A 20,039-nucleotide genomic window follows, 5' to 3' on the forward strand; every position below is an offset into this window, starting at 1 on the left:
ATGCTCAAATTATTCCTTCTAACAAATAGAGATGGGCATGTAAGCAAATTTACTTTTTAGACTATTAATAATAAATCTTTATTATAGACAGGGACAAATACAAATGTAAAATTTTCTTGTTACTATTTCAGACATAATTCAACTTCTAAATTGTTTATTCTGTGTTGTATGGATTTTAAATCTTACAGAGAATAGTAATACAGAAATAGCTTGCTTTATAGTGAATTGTCACATCTGACACAGTATAGAAGAAAATATTCAGTGACAGGAAACACCAAAAAAAAAAAAAAAGGTATAATTCAAAGGATACAATATGTTAGTGGCACAACAGGTAAATGCAGTCTAAAGGGTGAGAGAAAAAATTCAGAGGGAAGAAAGTAAATCTATCCTGCTTGAAAGCAAAATAGCAAAGGTGAGTATAAGAAATCTCTTTTTATATCATGCATATGAAAATTTGCCAGTGCTTTGCATTCATCAGGACAGAAAATGTTTGAGTTCAACAGAGGAGCACTAAAAAAAAAATTAGAAAAGGCCCTCTTTTTAAAAATTCTTTAGGAACTGATTTGGTTACTGCCACAATGAAAAAAAAAAAAGAACGAAAGGAAAAACTTGGTAAAGCTCATTGCACTCATTTGGCCAATAATTCAAAGTAATCTCAGGGCCCTACACAGTGGAGTGAAATGGCAACAGCGAACATTTCATTTCTATAGGTAGGTTATAAACCTCATTCATTAGGGGAATAATTTGGGGGGGTAAGAAGTTTGAATGATGCTTAAAAAAGAGATTCCATTGTATTAATTTCATGTATCACGACAGACTAGACCAATGCCTAAAAAACCATTCTTAATTCTTTTTTTTTTTTTTATGATTTTATTTATTTATTTGACAGAGATAGAGACAGCCAGCGAGAGAGGGAACACAAGCAGGGGGAGCGGGAGAGGAAGAAGCAGCCTTCCAGCGGAGGAGCCTGATGTGGGGCTCGATCCCAGAACGCCGGGATCACACCCTGAGCCGAAGGCAGACACTTAACGACCGAGCCACCCAGGCGCCCCCATTCTTTTTTTTTTTTTTCTTTTAAAAGCAGTTTTGCTTCTTTTTTTTTTTTTTGAAGATTTTATTTATTCGACAGAGAGAGAGACAGCCAGCGAGAGAGGGAACACAAGCAGGGGGAGTGGGAGAGGAAGAAGCAGGCTCATAGTGGAGGAGCCTGATGTGGGGCTCGATCCCATAATGCTGGGATCACGCCCTGAGCCGAAGGCAGACGCTTAACTGCTGCGCCACCCAGGCGCCCCATCCCATTCTTAATTCTTAAGCCTTTCTGCTTTAATAAGGGTTACTTTCTCAAAAAATGAAAGTCAGTTACGCTTAAGTGCCTATCTGAAGTGCTACCACGTGTACATTTCCTGTAAAAATGAGCTACTGGATTTTCTTCTGATAGGCTTTTCCCTGAAAAAGTAAGGGGAGGAAGCAGGGTGGCCCTGAAGGGTGAGGTCCTTTCTTGCATGTATGGAGCTGACCAGAAATCTGAACAAAGGTGGCGGGCCTCTGCTGGGGGGCTCTGTGGAGTTCAGCCATCTAAACTATGTTGTTGGGAGTGGAGTTATTACAAAGTTACCTGCTAGAGGCAGGAGACCAGAGACAGAAAGGGTGATTCCTGTGGCAGATGACAAGCTACAGGTGTGGAAGCTGCACCCTGAGTCAGACCGTCATCGATCATGGCCTACGCTCTGTTTGTTCTCTTTGCACTGAGCCTTTACCACAAGCTTATTTCAACATTTCCCCTTGTCTCAGGTCTGCTGCGGAAGAGCAAGGGCAAGGCCATTTGTCTACCCATTCATTCAAGGAGAAACAGCCTCCCACCAAGGCCACCTTGGGATTATCTCTTCCCTCAGGAGAGGATCTTTTAATTTTGGGTTTTGTATTGTTTTGTTTTGTTTTAGATGGGGGGGAGCAGAGGGAGAGAGAGAATCTTAAGCAGGCTTCACACTCAGTGCGGAGCACAACGTGGGGCTTGATCCCGCAACCCTGAGATCAGGACGTGAGCTGACATCAAGAGTTGGATGCTCAAGTGACCGAGCCACCCAGGAACTCCTTTTTTTTTTTTTTTTCCTGTTAAGTACATGACTCCAACCTAGAATTTTCACTTTATTATTAATGTGGTTAGCAAATGTTTAATAGACTTGTCTATTTGAATAACTCCTATAGACAGTGCTATATGAACATAATGTTATTCAGTTTCATCTCACCCTATATTTGATCATAAAATCCAGGTTTTTTTAAATACTTTAACACTATAAGCATTGATAATGGTCTCCCGTTTTTTTAAATCAATATGACAATATATTACCTAAGCCTCTACATCAAGGGTTGGCAAACTTTGCCTGTAAAGGGCCAGAGAGTAAATATTTTAGGCTTTGGTGGCCAAACGGTCGCTGCTGCAATTACTTAATTTTGCCACTGTAATACAAAAGCAGCCACAGATAGTACATACATCAATGAATGGACATATTCCAATAAAACTTTACTTACAAAAATGGATGGCAGGCCAGATTTGGCTCACAGGCTTTAGTTTGCTGACGCTTGATCTAAACAATTTATGAAGTAGGTAACAAGGCTATTACTACCCATTTTAAAGATGAAGCAGCCTAAGATCAGGCAGTTAAACACAAACCACGGGCCAGCCTCTCAAAATACAAATGGGAACAGACATGGCTTCTCCCTTGGGAGGTAGTGTAGTGCAGTAGTATGGAGCCCTTTCTAACTGTGTGAGCTTGGGCAGCACTTAACTGCCTGGTCTCATCCTCCTCCCTGAAAATGGGGATAATACCAATATCTTACCACAAGGTTATTGTGACCGTTAAATGAAATAATGCTGTAAAACATTTACTGTAATGATTAACGTGTGCTAAATATTCACTTAATGCTTTATTATTACTGATTTCATTATCATACTTGGAATTTGAATAAACTAAAGAAGAGAATAAAGATCCCACTCCTAAGTGTTCTTGGGGAAACTAGAAAAGATTTCAAAATCGAATGAGTAAGGATTTTAAAAAGAGCTGGCTTTTGCTGTGAGAATAATAGGTAATAGAGGGAACCTGGGCATATGGGATGGCACGGCCTGTTCTGGGTCAAGGTGAGTGACGGAGCATGGAGGATACAGGAGATACACCTTGGAGAAATAGATTGGAAAGGGTCCAAAATGCCATGTGAAGATGCATGGGATTTCTTCTGTCAGATACAGGGAACCTGAAGTTTTTAACCTAGGCAATAACATGACTAATTCCTCCACAGTATTTTAGTAGGTGGAAGGGAGGAAGCTAATACTTAGTGGCAGAATTAAAAGGCTATTATAGGGGCGCCTGGGTGGCTCAGTCGTTAAGCGTCTGCCTTCGGCTCAGGGCGTGATCCCAGAGTCCTGGGATTGAGCCCCACATCAGGCTCCTCCACTGGGAGCTTGCTTCTTCCTCTCCCACTCCCCCTGCCTGTGTTCCCTCTCTCGCTGGCTGTCTCTATATCTGTCAAATAAATAAATAAAATCTTAAAAAAAAAAAAAAGGCTATTATAATGGCCCAAGCTGGAGATAATGCTAGAATAAGGTGGTGGGCTTGGGAAAGATTCAAGAGCTATTTTGAGGGAGTTCTATGGATAAGGATTAGTGATTTTTGTAGATGCATAGTATCTCCCCAGTTAGATTGCAGAAAAGATGCCTTTCCTCACAGTGCTTAAGGCAGCAGTGGACAGTTGTGGCTTTATAACTTACTAGCCATATGGATCAGAATCTGAACTGAAATGCTTGTAGTTTGCTTACTGTAGCTACCAGCCATCACCCTGCTTACCTCCTACAGCTGTGCCAGTAAAAAATAATACATAACAAACTCAAATCATGACCACAGATAAAAGGTATATTATAAAAGTTCCTGACTTTCTGGGGCGCCTGGGTAGCGCAGTCGTTGAGCGTCTGCCTTTGGCTCAGGGCATGATCCTGGCGTTCTGGGATCGAGCCCCACATCAGGCTCCTCGGTTGGGAGCCTGCTTCTTTCTCTCCCACTCCCCCTGCTTGTGTTCCCTCTCTCACCGACTGTCTCTCTGTCAAATAAAATCTTAAAAAAAAAAAAGTTCCTGACTTTTAGTATCTAATGAACCACAGTAATTCATTCATTCACCCGTATTTGTTGAAAACCCACTATGTACAGCAACCATACAACAGGTCAGCTAAGATGGTGTGCAGCTCGCACCCGCATGTCACTCATTCTGAAGGCATCACGGCCATTCTAATGAATTCTTCAGCTGCCTGTGGCCACTCTGCTATTTTTTCCACTTCTTTTCTCTTTCGTTCACCTCTTATTTCTCACCTTAAGGTCATTTTAATTGAACTCGACTACTTCTATCAGAAAATAAGATAAAAAAGGCAATAGCAGGAAATGAAGCTCAGCCAGTAGATTAGCTAAATTTAAGCAGAGCAGAAAGGGAAGAAGAAAAACTGCTAAGATTGAGCCTTCTTTCATTTTCAGGGATTCACATCAGATGTAGCACTAATTAGCAGAGACAAGTCATCTGCGTAAGTATTTACATACACAAAAGCACGCACTCCTTCACACAAAATTACAGCTCCTATTGACATTTTTCAATAAGATAAACTTACGGCAGCTAAACGAATGTTTCCTTCCGATTCTGTTAGTGTCTTTTGTATTCTAGCAAAGGACAAGGAAGCACTCCATCCTAAAAAGCATCTATTTTCAGAAGTGAATTTAGAAAATATTTCAGACGAATAGTTCTAAAGGTTGGGTCTTAATTTCTTAAGTTCCAAATTCAGTGTTTTGAGGTCAAGTTTTATTGGTGTTTAATGTACATCGGATCATATAAGATCTTTAAGGCTTTGCTTTAACAGCCAGAAGAAGTATTTACAAGTGCATATTGTTCTTCCAAGAGTTTTAATAAACCAGATATAAACCTTAACCTCCTCTTCTGATACTCTCCAAGTTACATGAATAAATAATCAGCAATAAGATCTTAAGTAATTTCCCAAGAGGGCTATTGCTGAAGCAGAAACCAACTTAATCTTCTTTGATGTCTATTAAAAGTCATAAATGGAAATCCCAGGTCACTCTTTGACAAATGCTCTTTCTCCTACTGGCTTTCAATACAGTTAAACAGCCTAAACCTGAGCCAGAATATGAGCACTCATGGAAATCACCTCTGATGATCTCTCAGATTTAAAAAAAAAATTGGCTTTACATTTAGCTTCCCACGTGAATTTTCTAATGAAGAAGTTACCTCCTACATCTGAACCAGCAAGCAAAGTAGGCTTTACCAACCAGTTATACGCCCGTGTCTTATTCATCTTTGTATCCTCCCTGTCAGAGCAGTGTCTAGCACTTAGCAGGTACTTGGCAGAGCTTAGCTGACCTAAGAAAAGCACTGAAATGTGTTCGGGGTCTAACCTTCAAAAGCATTTCTTCATGTTGGGGGTTATCAGAATCATAGGGTTCTCTGCGCAGTTTTTCCACATCTGCGATAAGGTTTCTGTAGCCAACAATTTGCAGAAGGCAAGCCTGAAGAGAGATTCCCAACCTAAGGTGTTCAAAAACAGAAGAAATGCATGTGAGGAAAAACAAAACATATATTTTGGCATTTGTTCACTTGATGTGTGCACAATAGAACTTTCCATATTTATATAATATTGAGGAAATTGCTCATGTGGGATGTATTTAATCGAAGCTCAGTTTTTCTTTTTATGGACCTAGAACCATATTTAGTTTACTTAGAAAAATAAAGCAATGTAACATTTCCTGCATTGGTCTCACAGACACTTCTTACTTGAGTGGAGGCAGCACAGTTTCTTACTGAAGCTCCATATGGACAGTTGTAGAACTCGGCTAAAATTTACCTTTCATTCTGACCTTTTCTTAAGCCAAGTTGGAACAGTATGGCTTAAAAAACAAGGGAGTTCTTTATGCCAGTGACTTAAGTAAGATGTAGAAAATATAGGTGATAATGAGTTCAGAGGGATGGCTTAGCCCTGCTAAGCGGCTATATGAGAAGTACCTCAGGGGGGTGTGTGTGTGAGAGAGAGAGAGAGATAGCTCTCAGGGGCACAGTGGAAGGAAGATTTCAAAACAACAATAACAAAACAAATACGAAAACACCTGTGCTCGGGAGCATCCCTGACAGATGAGGCAATGCCAAGAGAAAGAACTCACTTTATAAAATTTCTCATTCTATTCTGACTGCTCTATTTGTCTGAATGCTTTTTCTTACTGTGAAACAAAATTTGCTTTCCTTATTACCAAGTGGTTCAAATTTTGTTCTCTCAGCAAATTTATTTCCAACTTTCCCCTGCCGTGACTACTTATTTTAAGATAGTGATTCTTTCTTCTAGTCTGATCTCCAGGGTTAAAAAAAAAAAATCCCGGATTCCTTCAGTTCCCATTTATGGGACATGGGTTTCACATGTTTTACTCTCTTGCTCAGTCTTCTCTGAATGTATTCTGTTTGAGTAACAGCCCCCTTAAAACATATCACCAGAACAGAAAACAGTCCGGCGGCAAGCGTGATACACAGAGGATCACTACTTTCTGTGACCTCAGTGTTGTTTTTCTCTCCTACAATGTAGCAGATAAAAGAGAGTCTTTTCAAGTAGTCACATAACAACTTTATCAAACAGGTGACTAAATAATAACCAAGATCATTTTTTCTTATAAACTACTGTCATGTAGATTATTCTCCTGTACTTGTTTGATGGCATTTTTAAATCTAAAGGTAGTATTTCACATTTACGTATTCCTGTTGTTTCTTTATAGCCATTCACTTTTGTAAGATAGTTGAACATTGGCAATTTCATGATTCCACTCAGAGTTACTGTCCAATATGCTCTTACTCCCAATTCACACTGAATTTGAGAATTTTGTTGTGGTGGTGGTTATTAAAATCATGATCGTCTTTTTTTTTTTTTTTTTTTTTGAGGAGAAAATGAGATGTTTAGAGGTTAAGTCTAATGTTGGGAGCCATAGAGAATTATACGTTTTAGGATTGTATACCTATTCCACACATCGAGCACAGGGTCAGATAACCCAAATACTAAACTTAAATAAAACCGTAAGTTCAATTAAATGGCCCTTACAGTTATCTGTTACCATAGCACCAAAAAACCAAATGAGATACTTAAATTTAGGAAGAGGGCAGAGTGGCACTGATCACCCAGAGAATCAATGTAGGACTGAGAAGAGAGTTGATTTTGAGGAAGAGAGCAAGAGAAATAAAACAGGAGGGAACAAGAGGAGCCAATTCCATTTCCCCCCCTATTTTTACTGTAGTAATTTTTCAAGTGCATAAGCAGCAATTGAAAAAAATATAAACAAAATGTGGTTAAAATTATGGAAGCAGCCCAAGTGTCCATCGATAGGTGAATGGATAAAGAAGATGTGGTATATATATATATATACACACACACACACACACAATGGAATATTAATCATAAAAAAGAATGAAATCTTGTTTTTTTGCAGCAACATGGATGGAGCTGGAGAGTACTATGCTAAGTGAAGTAAGTCAGTCAGCAAAGACAGATACCATATGATTGCACTCATATGTGGAATCTAAGAAACAAAACAAACAAAACCAAAGCGGAAAAAAGAGACAAATCAAGGAACAGACGCTGAACTACAGAGAACACACTGCTCGTCTCCAGAGGGGAGGTGGGTGGGGGATAGGGGAACAGGTGATGGGGAATAAGAAGTGCCCTTGTTATGATGAGCACTGGGTGATGTATGGAATTGTTGAATCACTATTGTGCATCTGAAACTAATGTAACATTGTATGTTAACTACACTGGAATTAAAAAAAAAACAGTGTGGTCAACAGTAGTAATGGCTTGATAAATTATAAAATATTTCCCCTAGCCTTCTCTATTTCCTGATTTTTTCCAGAAAATTATTTAATTTTTAAAAATTATATTTTGTCATGTCACTCTAGAAAAAAAGCACTGAAATCCACATTGAGATGTAAAACCACCATCTACTGCCTGTAAGGGTTTTTTCCACCCTAAAGGAAAGCAAAAGAACAGATGGCAAGGAAATGCTTCTGAATGAAACATATAACTTTCAAAGAAGAGACAAAAAAGATTTACTATTAAATTGAATCCAATCTCCAAATACGATTGTGGGTCTAATATATCCCTCATGCCCAACTGCAGTCTTAAATTTTTGGTTCAAGTTAATTTAAAATGAATTGCCTTCTTATCATCTTCCCAAAGAAATAAAATATATGTCAGAGGTTTCAAAAAGACATTTGCCATATAATTAAATCACCCTTAATGACTGAATAAGGAAAAGACAGCTAATTAGCTGAAGTGTCTACAGAAGAATGCTGTGGAGACCACGTGGAAATGGAGTTTTGTGATGAGCCCCAATTAGCTAGTACCCAGAATCCCTCCAAGAGACAGACCTATATGAAATGCACTCTGAAAGTCCCTTCAACTACAGCTCCCTGTCTTTGGAAATTAAAAGCCTTTCTCAGCAATAACGTGAAGTTCTCGCCTATGCACATCTAAAAGACAGTTTGATTGTTACCTACCTAAACTGTCTCTAAATATATCTGCCTGCGGAATTTATTCTACCCAACATCCTTAGCCCAAAATTTTACTGAAAAACTCCTGTACCCTGGAAAATATAAAGCTAATTTTAAACGTCATGTACATTGCCAAATGCATTTTAATATTTCCAAGATGAGATGACTAAATTACAAAGTTCTGAAGTCTTCATATAAAAACCATCTCTCCCTCCCACACATGCCAGTCTTCTTGACAAGCAAGTAGGAACCGTCTCCAAGATTATCAGCCTGTCATAAACTGAAGGGATATTTTTGATGGAGCAGAATCAGCTTAAGCACTTTACAACGTGAACATTTACTGTTAGTGTAAAACAGGCATCGCACAGAGCGACTGTGGATAAACGGGCTCCTTTGATTTCATCTTCTGATATCAGGGCATCCATCAGATTTCTTACTGCACTCAGAAGCGTAAGCATAAATCATAACAGAAGTAGAGAGTTGCTGCTATTTACAAATATGAAAGAGGCACCTTTTTTTCTTTATCCTTCATCTGAAAATCAGACACATTGCAGATGATTGTGGCAGGGAGAGAGGGAGAGCATGCTAGCGAGCTCAGCACTACAGAAATACTAAGTACGTGCCACGTGTTCTGTGTTTTCAACAGCATACATGCATTCTTACTGTGGATTTATGTCGGGGTTAATTTTTTTCAGTTCCATGATGTCCTCTATAGTTTTCTCAATGGCGTCAGGGTGAACACTCACTGAAGTCTGTAGCAGCTGGAAGACACGGCTCAGTCAGTTCCCTTGTCAAGAGCATCAGTGCCTTGAGCGGGGTCTATTTAGATGGGGCTTCAAGTATTTGCTTAGAGCTCCTAAATGAGACTAAACTAAAACTAAACTAAAAGCAAAAATTTGTTTCATATTTGAATTCTAGTAAATTAGACATTTTCATAGTGGGGGGGTACTGCAGTTTTCCTGATTAAGGTAATTAACATAAAATAAATGCATAAATTTTTTTTTACTATTTTCATCTTTTTAAAGCTACTTATATTGAAATACTATTTTATTTTTCTTATCCAATATACATGGTTTCCATTGTTAATGGGCAGTATTGCCTATGACTAAGTGAAGTACATGGAGGATATAGTCTTAAGGATGCCAAAATTAAATAATAATATTCAAGAGTTGTGGGAAAAAAAACCCAGATTTTCTCTCTTATGTGGATGCTTAACTGCTACAAAAGCTAGCATAGTGGCTTCTCTGATTTTCTTGGGAAATCTTGAGTATAAAATTAAATGATTTGGATATTAAGAAATGCCAGAGAGTTAACATTGCTCTTATTTTCAAGGAATATTTATTCTATGATTTTTGAAAGTATAAAAAAGGATTAATTCAACAATGAAGTCATAAATGCATCATAAATCTGCTTAGAAATTCACATACTGCAGCTGCTCTCATGTCAAAAGGGGAGTGGCTTGTGACGGACAAACAACTCTTCTCAGTTTGCACAGCCATTGGTATATTTTTGTTTCTTAAAGTGTTTATTTTTTGATGATGGAGGTAAGCCTCCAAGTGAAAAGTTGCTGAAAAATGTAGAAACAATTTTACTTACCTTACTTTTTGAATCCCTCAGTGATGTTTCTGTAAAAGTGACAATTAGAAAAAGCTATTCAAAAATTTTCCTTTACAAGTGGCTTAAAATTACTATACACAAATATAACACAGTATGTCCACAATCCCACCAAGCTTACATTTTGCTTACTTCTTGTTTCATGCTTACCTATTTTCATGGTTCTAGAAGCCCCAGGCTTGGTATTGTAACAGATCCGTTGCAATTCACATCTTCCAGTCAGCTTCCTCATGACAAATTTTAGGCAGCGCCACAAAAATTTACAGTAAAAATACAGGCACACCTGGAAGAACATTCTGTCAAAGACAAAAGACAGCACCCTTCCACTAGAATTCTGAAAGAGAACAGAAAGCAGCCACCACCAGCAGGAAAAGCCCAGAAGAAAATCAACCATTAGACTTCTGGGTTTACAAGCATATTTTGTTTTTCTAATCCCATGTTATTTTTATTTGACGTATCTACAAAACCCATTATTGGGAGGGAAGCCCAAGGTCTGTGAGGATGCACTATCTATCACTGCAAGTAACTCCAGAATGCTCTATTCTAGCAAATTTGATATTCCAAAAACTGAAGATGAGGCTCAGCCAAGAATCCTTACTTTTCCTACCTTTGCCTAAAAACATTTTGAAAATAAATCAGTACCTTGAAAATAGTATCCTTGTGTTTTGGAAGTTGTTTTTCCCTTGGTCGTGAGGAAGAACGTGCTATGGCAGCTCTCTTCTTCTGCCTCTGTAGACAGCCTCTCAGCTAGCTCTGGTCCATTACCAGCCCCTCCTTGCTGCCTTTTGGGAGGGGGCCCTCTTTTGAGTCTTCCCTTGCTCTCATTCTTTCCCTCCATCTCTCTGCTTTCCTTTAGGCACTGTTGCTCCCCTAGAGGACTTGCTTGTGTAGCACCTGTCTTCCCTGCTGCCCAGTCCCACCACTTCTTGGACTTGCTAGAAGGCTCCTCATCAGTTCATTGAACAAGTGGGTTTACCTTTATTTCTCCAACATTCTCTGATTTAAAACCTTCCCCAAACTCCACCTTTTGACAGGTTTGTTCTTGGCTCCTGTTAACAAAGTTTTCTTTATAGCACCCTCGATCTCACTCCAATAATTCCTCAACAAACTATGAAGTATATAGTCACCAATCATGTACTTACAACATCTTTGGCACAAGGGGATTTGTGTTTTATGCTGACTTTTATTTCTAATATGTGAGTGTCTTCCACTCCACAGTACTGTTTGGAGTCTCAAAATGACTCAGGCTACACAAGTAAAGAGGACTTCTCATCCAGGAACTTATATTCAACCCATCTTCTCTTCCTACTTTGCATTCCTAGGAGGCAGAATTATTTATATAACTTTCTATTGGTGTCATTTCTAAAAGATGTTTCTTTTTCACAAATGTTCACTAATTCCCTCCAACTCTAACATAAGGTGATCCAGGGTCACTCAGATTAATGAGAGTAGTTAATAGCCTTAGTGATGTGATCCATCTATGAATATGAACCAACACTTTGATTGTGTTTCTTTGCTTAATTGCTCTGGCCCTAATATCTTGGACAGCCTGTGTTAAAAATAAAAATTTTAATAGGCTTATTTGTACAAGGGCATGGGATCTATATCATATAAACGCAAAGGGAACAGAGGAAACAGTAAGTAACCAAACTGCTACGCTAAGATAACACAATGGAATCCTTTGTAGGCAATAAAATTATGTTCTAGAAGATCTAATAACATGAGAAGATGTCATAGTATGCTTAACAAATAGAAAAAACTAGAAAGAAACACATGAAATGATCTACTTTTTCTTTAAAAAAAAATTTAGTGATAGGGTGCCTGGGTGGCTCAGTCGGTTAAGTATCCGACTCTTGATTTCAGCTCTGGTCATGATCTCAGGGTCTTGAGAATGAATCCTGTGCCAGGCTCAGCGCTGGACATAGAGCCTGCTTGAGATTCTCTCTCCTTCTCCCCCGTCTCTCCCCACCCGTCTCTCCCTCTCAAAACATTGTGATGTATGAACAAGGAGAAAAAGATGCAGGATATACAACAAAAATGTTAACAGTGGTATTTCTAGGTAAAGGAATTATGAATACTTTTAATTTTTACTTTTGGCTAAGTATATTTTCCCTTTTGTATAATAAGTACATTTTATTTCAAAAAAAAAAAGGTTATAACAATCAAGATGTATAAAATGATCATCAAAAGCCATTACAAAAGTGCATATAAAATATCTATGTGAAGTCAGATTCTGCTGAAAGATAAAAAATGGATTTACTATATCATAAAATCTGGAATTCAACTATTTTAGTCAAATACATCCTAAAATGTATTAGGATTGAGGTTATTAGCTTCCCTCCCTGCAAAAAAGTTAACCTAGAAATAAATTTAGAGGAACACTGTTTTTTTTTTTTTTTTTAAAGATTTATTTGTTTGAGAGCACCCGTACATGCACAAGTGGGGGCAAGGGGTGGGGGGAGAAGCAGGCTCCCCGCTGAGCAGGGAGCTCCATGTGGGGCACCATCCCAGGACCCCGGAATCATGACCTGAGCTGAAGGCAGACACTCGCCGAATGAGCCACCCAGGCGCCCCTAGAGGAATGTTTTAATTAGATGAGTGAAAAATTTTATGAAACGTCAACTTTCTCTTTTGGAAAAAATTTTCTGTTTTTCCACCTAGTAGGTAGCTATGCCAGAAGAAAAGATTGAGCAATATCTTTGTTAACTGGTTACCACAAGTGGTAATGATATTACAGGTTGGCTTTATGTCTGTTACTCAGTGGAGGATAAAAGCTTTCCATGATCTGTCCTTATGGTGCCCACGTAGTTTGCCTAGCACGTGTTCCAGCTCCACAAGCGAAGCCTCTTCGGTTCATGTGTCAGGACTCCTGTGACAGGTTCTTGTGGTACCAGATCTTCCTAGACCAAAGGGTTCTGATTCTTGTTTAAGGAGTATCTTTGTATGTATTCTACTTAGGGTGCAAGCCACCAGACCATTTTATCGTTTAAATTAAACTAGAAAGTTTCCCCCATGCAACTTCTACATCAGATCCATACAAAGATGTGGCTTGAGGCTTGGAGGGGCCTCCTAAGGCCAGGGAGTGTCCAGGTGTACAGTGGCTTCTAGCCCATCCGTAATTTCTCCCACTGGCCTCCTTGCACACAAGAAGAAAATGCCTGGGGAACTGTTTTGCATTAAGACAGCCTTATATAAAAGGAGAGAAAAGACATCATGTTCTGTTTGCTCTTCTCTTTTCTTTTTTTCAACTCTCCTGAGGATGTTCCTACTGTCAAAGACAGGGAAACCCAGTGGAAACGTACATGAGGCGTTCGAGATGCTGCATCATTCCTCTGGGCTCACCTCTCTGAGGTGTACCGCATCCCTCTCACACAGCCCTAGAAGCACTGTCACAAACTGTGCACAAGAAATGCCCATTCACTTGGAGAGTGACATTTATACACTGCTTCTTTACTCTTTTGTAATTTCTGGGCCAGTTGTCCTGATAATATTAATTATTAAGGATATTATTTTAATTATTTTTCCTAATGGGTCAAAACACCCACAAATATTACATTAAAAAGCCAGCTTGCTATGCTGGGCACTATGTTTTTTGCTTTGCTAGGTACTTTGTATTTTTTCCAGCCAGATCATCAAACAGTGTTTTGACAGATATAATTTATTTTGCATTCAGATCATAATCGAAGGCATGGTCAGAGATGGAAACACCATTGCTGCCCTTTACATTGGAAGGCTTATTTTGATGACTTGAACAATATCCAACTTGCTTCCTCATGAAGGGACCAGATCGGCAAAGCCTCCCTATGAGCGTCTCAGGATGGCTGTTCTTCACCATCAAGTGTTGCAGGGGCTTACTTTTTAAATTTTTGAACCTATTCAAGTCCCTAAATTGTAAGGTTTATGAAAAAACTGTTGAAGGTCCAGAGGAGAATAAACATGATTAAATATTTTGGGAGAATGTTAAATTCGTTTGGCATGTTCACCCTGAAAAGGAAGAAATTAAGGAATGGATCTTTAAATGCTCTTAAGTTGAGCAGTGGTTGGTTTAGGAGAAAAGGGAAGGAAGGAAGTTCCTACTCTGAATAAGAATTACAGCCACACCCTATCCACCATCTGAACTCTATATTCAGGGGTTTTATAATTCTGCTTGGTCTTTCCTCCTGGCCTAAATCACCAAAACAAGAGGCTTACTTTTAATTAGGGGAATCTTTTGCTTTTTTTCTTTATAACACTAGACTTATTTTCTTAGTTCTGATGGAAGATTCTCAACTCACTACTGAAAAGATCTACATTTTGTAGGAACAATAACATTCTCAAGAGTACTAGGAGAAAATACTGATCACTATGCCTTTTTTAACAATTGCATGCATGGACAGCAATTTTTATGTTTATTTCTGTTTCTTTCTTTTTTTAATCACCGTATTTTGATAGTCTTCCAGAAGGACTTACTGTGGCTTCCTAACATGAATGCCTTGCACAAGCACTGGGAGAAACTGATTTAATAATAAGAACTACTTATGTGTGTCTTATTTCCAACATTTTCTATTACAACTGTTTATTAATATGCTGCAGAGTAAGGTTTATGGTGGAGTTCACAGCAGTGTTTTTCCACAGGCAGTTATGTTAATTCATTCTCTGGCTTGAACCAGAATAGCCATCCAATGTAAATTATTCAAAGTGGATCATATCTCTAACACCAAATAAAAGCGAGCTCCTGTTTTGTGGTGCTTTGTTAGGGGAGTCCCCACAGCAGGGACGGGGCCTCTGAAATGGGAGAATCACCCAGAACCATGCAGGCCCCTGCCTGCGGGGTGGGGGGTGTAGGTACCTGTAGTGCAATACTACTCCAGCATCTTAAATTTGTGACTGATGTCTTCGTTTGGAATAATAAGAGAAAAGTGGCTTATTTTGAACAGTTTCAATGAGTTTGCTAATGAAAGTTAATTCTTGCTTGAAGAAATCCTGTAATAAATAAGAAGTACACTACTGGTGAGGAAGGATACATACAAAATAATCACAGTTCTTGGTTCAAACCAGTTGCCTAAATGAAACACTTTCCATCTAAGTGGCCATAAAGAACAATAAACTTCTCAATGTTTCCAGCATTTTATGCATTTTCTGAAATGATATTTAAAAAATTTTAGTTGTTCTATTGGAGTTCCTAATTAGGGGCACTGGCAATCAATTTGAAATTAACTTGTCAGTAGGGGTTTGGCTTAGTAAATGGGCCCCTCTCTATAATGAGCTTGCTACTACTAAGAGAAGCTGGATAGGACCTGATGCATGAACGGATAATATGAAATCACAAAGAAGCCATTTGTGGGCCTCTAGCCCCCCCCCCCCCCCCATCGAGCCTCAGTGAGGCCATGCCCACTGGCCTGGGCATGAGGATCACAGTGCCTTTGAAAAGTAGTGGTATACATTTACCATGGGTTGGATCCATTCCAGATCTTACTGCTAGAGCAAAGGGCACTGTTTTTATATTGCAGGGAACTTTCATCTGAGGGTGTAGAGAGCAATAGCTGACAGAGGGATAACTAAAACAATAAATAAATTCATGGTTTATCTGTTTTATTTCAAAGGAAAGGAGGCACAGGCTTATTCTGATTTATTGATGACTCACTACTCTATTAAAAACGTGATGCTTAGGGGCACGTGGGTGGCTCAGTCCTTAAGCGTCTGCCTTCGGCTCAGGTCAGCCCCGCATCGCATCATCGGGTTCCCTGCTCGGCAGGAAGCCTGCTTCTCCCTCTCCCACTCCCCCTGCTTGTGTTCCCTCTCTCACTGCGTCTCTCTCTGTCAAATAAATAAATAAAATCTTTAAAAAGAAAAACAAAAACGTGACGCTTAAATACATATATTTTACAAGATTTATTTTTAAAATTCAGATTTTTTGTTTTGCTATTTGGTGAATACTTTTATTGACTTATTTATAAGGGAATCAATAAACACATTATACTTTGACATTTAAAAGGTATTTTAAAAAAGAAACTAAAGAAGTATTTAAACATAATTTCAAATATAAAGTTTTATTGTAAACAAAAATATTTTTAAAAGAACCCAAATTAAACAAATCTGTATGTAAAGTCATCATCCATAATAGGCCTCAGAATCTTCTAGAGGGGATAAGGAGTGGGCCTGTTACTCTTAGAGATTCACTACATAGAGGATGTTCTCGGTATTATGAATATATTAATTTCTGTTGAGTTAAAGACCTGGAGTAGCTGACGGAAAGAAATTTGAAATGAATTGGGGAGAAAAATGAAAAATGATCATTGGAAGGTAGTTTACTTATTCCTTCACTGAACTGAACAAATACAAAATGAGAAATTGTATAGTACAGAAGAACAGGGAGTGGGGAAGAGGTGGATAGGAGTCAAGAACTTAATGTCACTGCAAATCCCATGCCATCCCTTGTCCACAAAGAACTTATAGTCTAGTAAAGAAAATGACAGTAAAAACAGAAAGTGTGATAATTCTACAAAAGAAATGGCCCAGAGTGTTAGAGAGGCAGAGGAGAGAAAGTACCTTCCTCTGAGATTGGACAGGAAAGCCAGCTCTCGGTGACCTGGTTCTCCTAACAGGGAGGCAGAAACAACATGGAAAATCAGCATTCCTTCCTCCCTTCAGAACAAAAGTGAAACATACAATAGTTCAGTGAGTGAAATTCAAACCAACACGTATTGAGTGTCCATGGCTTTCATTTATCTTGCTCATGCTCTGGAGGAAGAGCTTCCCGAGAATGAAGTGGCCGAAGAGTCGGCCTTGAAAATCTGAGGGAAGGCAAAGGGGTGGGAGAGCAGGGCTGCCTTCGGTGGAGCTCTAACACACCCTCTGATGGCAGCTGGATGGTGAGGCCACCCACAGCAAACTGCCTAGAAAATTTTTCAGGTTAACATATTTCAACAAGCATACGGAAACAGTTTTTTGTTGTTTTGTTTGAGTGCAGGGGACAAAGTAATTTAAAATATATGTATGTGTAGATATACATACATGTGTTCATGTATATATGTGTGTAAATGCACATGTATGTATATACATATGATCTACGTGTGCACGTGCTTGTGTCCTAAGAAAGAGAAAACTATGGCTAAAAGTACTGGTCTCCGGTGAGAGAGGTATTTGGATGCTTAGGCCATAAATCTTCCCCTTTTCCGGACTCTGCCTCTGAATCTCCTAAGCTCAGTCATCGTCTCTCAAGCAATGTTAACTGAATTCTGCAACAACTACATGCATGACTCTATACCTTCTGCCCTTTAAAATACTGGACATTGGTTGGTGGAAATACTGCCTGATTAAATAGGGAAGTGTCTGAAAGCCTGACTTCAAGTCTATCCTCGATTTGCCACTGTGAGCTGTGTGACTTTGGACAAGCGACTTGGCTTCTCTGGGTCTCTGCCCTCTCATTCGTCAGGTGAAGGGAATGGACTAGCTTTCTGGCTCTAAGAAAAGGCTAGACATGTTGCAAGGCAACAAGAGTTTTCATCAGACTTCCTTCTCTTCAAGTCCCACTGTAGATGTGGCTGAAAATGTTACCATGCTTCTGGGTTGTGTTATGCCCAGCCTGCAAAGGTCTCTGAGAACGGACCCAAGTTTATCTTTGCCACTTCTCTTCTACTCACCCTAAAAAGGGTCTATAGCCAATAAACCTGGACCACCTGCTGCTTGTGGCAGTTGGTCACACATGTGGGTATCATGTTACTTAACTATGGATTAAAATGCATCCTTTCCTCCAACTCGGTTTAAGATTAACCTTATCTGTTCTGGAGCTGTACATGAAGCGTTTCATTCCAGAGCAACTCAGAGGTTGACAGATTAACCACTCTGTGGGCTTTTAAATAATACTGAATTCTTTTCAGAATCAACTCCTTATTCTGCATAATGTATTTGCAGAGATCAGGAATAAACACTCCCTTTTCCCTAGCCTCACCTCAGTGAAGCCTTCCCTGAAAATTTCTGCCACAAAATGCCTGTGGCACATCAGTAGGCACATTACTACTTACGTCAGAGTTTTGTGCGTGCCTTAACTCCGTAGCAAGTGGTAGGTTTGGAGCAGAGGTCCCCTCATACTCGCTTTTGTGTCCCCTAGAACACCTCACAACAGGCACAGAATGAGGAGGTAATGTGGTGCAGAAATAATGAGAAACATCTCTAAGTCAGACAGGCTTGACTCAAATATCTGTGTGCCCCTGGATGAGTTCCTTAACTTTGCTAAGCTTTCTTGCCCTGCTCTGTACAAAGGGATAGTAATCCCTACTTTGTTACAATTGTTATAAAGAGAAAAAAAAAATTAAAAATGTGGGATACTACTGGAATTACTAGCAGTAAGTGCCTACTAAGTGAATCAGTGGACCAAAATATTAATCAAGTGTGAATGACTTAAAAAAACAATTTGCAGATATTTTTGCTAATTGGAAGCCTTTATTTACCTAATGATAGCAGTAAAATACTTTTTTCCCCTTCATTGCTTTATAGCCAGGACTTGGGTATAAGTTTGTTCTCTTTCTCAAAATTTCTCCCTCAGACGTGTGAGTGTGACAGATGCTTTCCTTCCCTCTCTTCTGCCTAAGGAAGAAGGTACGCAGTGAAGTTCATGGCCAAGAAAGGGAGATCCTGAGGCTGGGATAGTTGGAAGCAATTATTTATATGGAGGGACTTAAAAGATTCCCTTATTAGAAAATTTCATAATGTTCTGATAACTGTAAAAAATACAATTTCAGTAAAAAATCTTAGCAAGGGAAAATATTTTAGTACAAGTTTTAAGCCATCCCTATTATATATATCAAGTTAATTAAAATTATTAGAATATATAAACTAAACCCTAAGCCTCAGTTCTATTTGAGGCCCAAAAAGTGCACCCTCTTTCTCTGATCATCTACATAAATACACTTTCTTCTGCATTTTATCTTTGTATTCCTTTAATGCAGACCATGGCTAAATGAATGACTACAGGCTACTTATCCAGTATCCCATATCTACTCTCAATTTCAGATACACCCTTCAGCTGGGTGTACTAATCCTGTAGCATTTATTTCTAATATCTCATGTAATGTTTTTTAATCAAATATTTTCTCCACTCCGCTATGCTCTGAACAGTTACACCATTAATAGACTGATGGCAGTTACACTGATGGCAGCAGTGAGCTAGAAAGAGTGGAGTGTGGGTATCATGTTACTTAACTATGGATTAAAATGCATTCTTTCCTCCAACTCGGTTTAAGATTAACCTTATCTGTTCTGGAGCTGTACATGAAGCGTCTCATTCCAGAGCAACTCAGAGGTTGACAGATTAACCACTCTGTGGGCTTTTAAATAATACTGAATTCTTTTCAGAATCAACTCCTTATTCTGCATAATGTATTTGCAGAGATCAGGAATAAACACCTAATTTGTTTAAGCTGTGTTTACATAACCTCCTATTTGGCTCAAATGAAAAGATTGCCGAAATTGTCCCACATCTGTGGGAAGGGACTGCAGGGGGGGGGGTGGGGTGCAGGGAAAGGCAATCTAAATGACCTGATAGAGCTTTAATTCAGGGTAATTCTCTTTGCCCTCTTATCCTTCCCATTTCATAAACACCAACATATAGTGAATATGTACATTATAGCTTAATAAAAAACATTAAAAACACCAACATATAATGAATATACACACATTATAACTTAAGAAGAAAGCATTGAAACCACAAACTAAGGCCAAAATAATAATCAACTTGGGGCAGTGACTGAGTTTCCTTTTCTTATTTCAAAACCAATGGTCGATGAAAATCTTCATTTCTGGGGTGCCTGGGTGGCACAGCGGTTAAGCGTCTGCCTTCGGCTCAGGGCGTGATCCCAGCGTTATGGGATTGAGCCCCA

The 20,039-nt window shown here is 39.0% G+C and overlaps 1 protein-coding gene across 1 annotated transcript in view; it reads right to left on the reverse strand.

The window, feature by feature from the left end:
• ELMOD1 (ELMO domain containing 1) overlaps nucleotides 1-10,499 on the reverse strand; it is a 29,296-nt gene extending 18,797 nt beyond the window's left edge. Inside the window, exons 1-4 of the mRNA XM_008690123.1 lie at nucleotides 10,333-10,499; nucleotides 10,165-10,193; nucleotides 9,232-9,329; nucleotides 5,445-5,574 (exon numbers count right to left, since the gene is read on the reverse strand). Of these exons, the coding sequence (XP_008688345.1) occupies nucleotides 5,445-5,574; nucleotides 9,232-9,329; nucleotides 10,165-10,193; nucleotides 10,333-10,477 (402 nt within the window). The 5' untranslated portion in view covers nucleotides 10,478-10,499. The remainder of the gene's footprint in view (nucleotides 1-5,444; nucleotides 5,575-9,231; nucleotides 9,330-10,164; nucleotides 10,194-10,332) is intronic.
• Between the last annotated feature and the right edge of the window lie 9,540 nt (nucleotides 10,500-20,039).

This window comes from Ursus maritimus, unplaced genomic scaffold (assembly GCF_017311325.1).
Source record: "Ursus maritimus isolate PB19 unplaced genomic scaffold, ASM1731132v1 scaffold_16, whole genome shotgun sequence".
Lineage (NCBI taxonomy): Eukaryota > Metazoa > Chordata > Mammalia > Carnivora > Ursidae > Ursus > Ursus maritimus.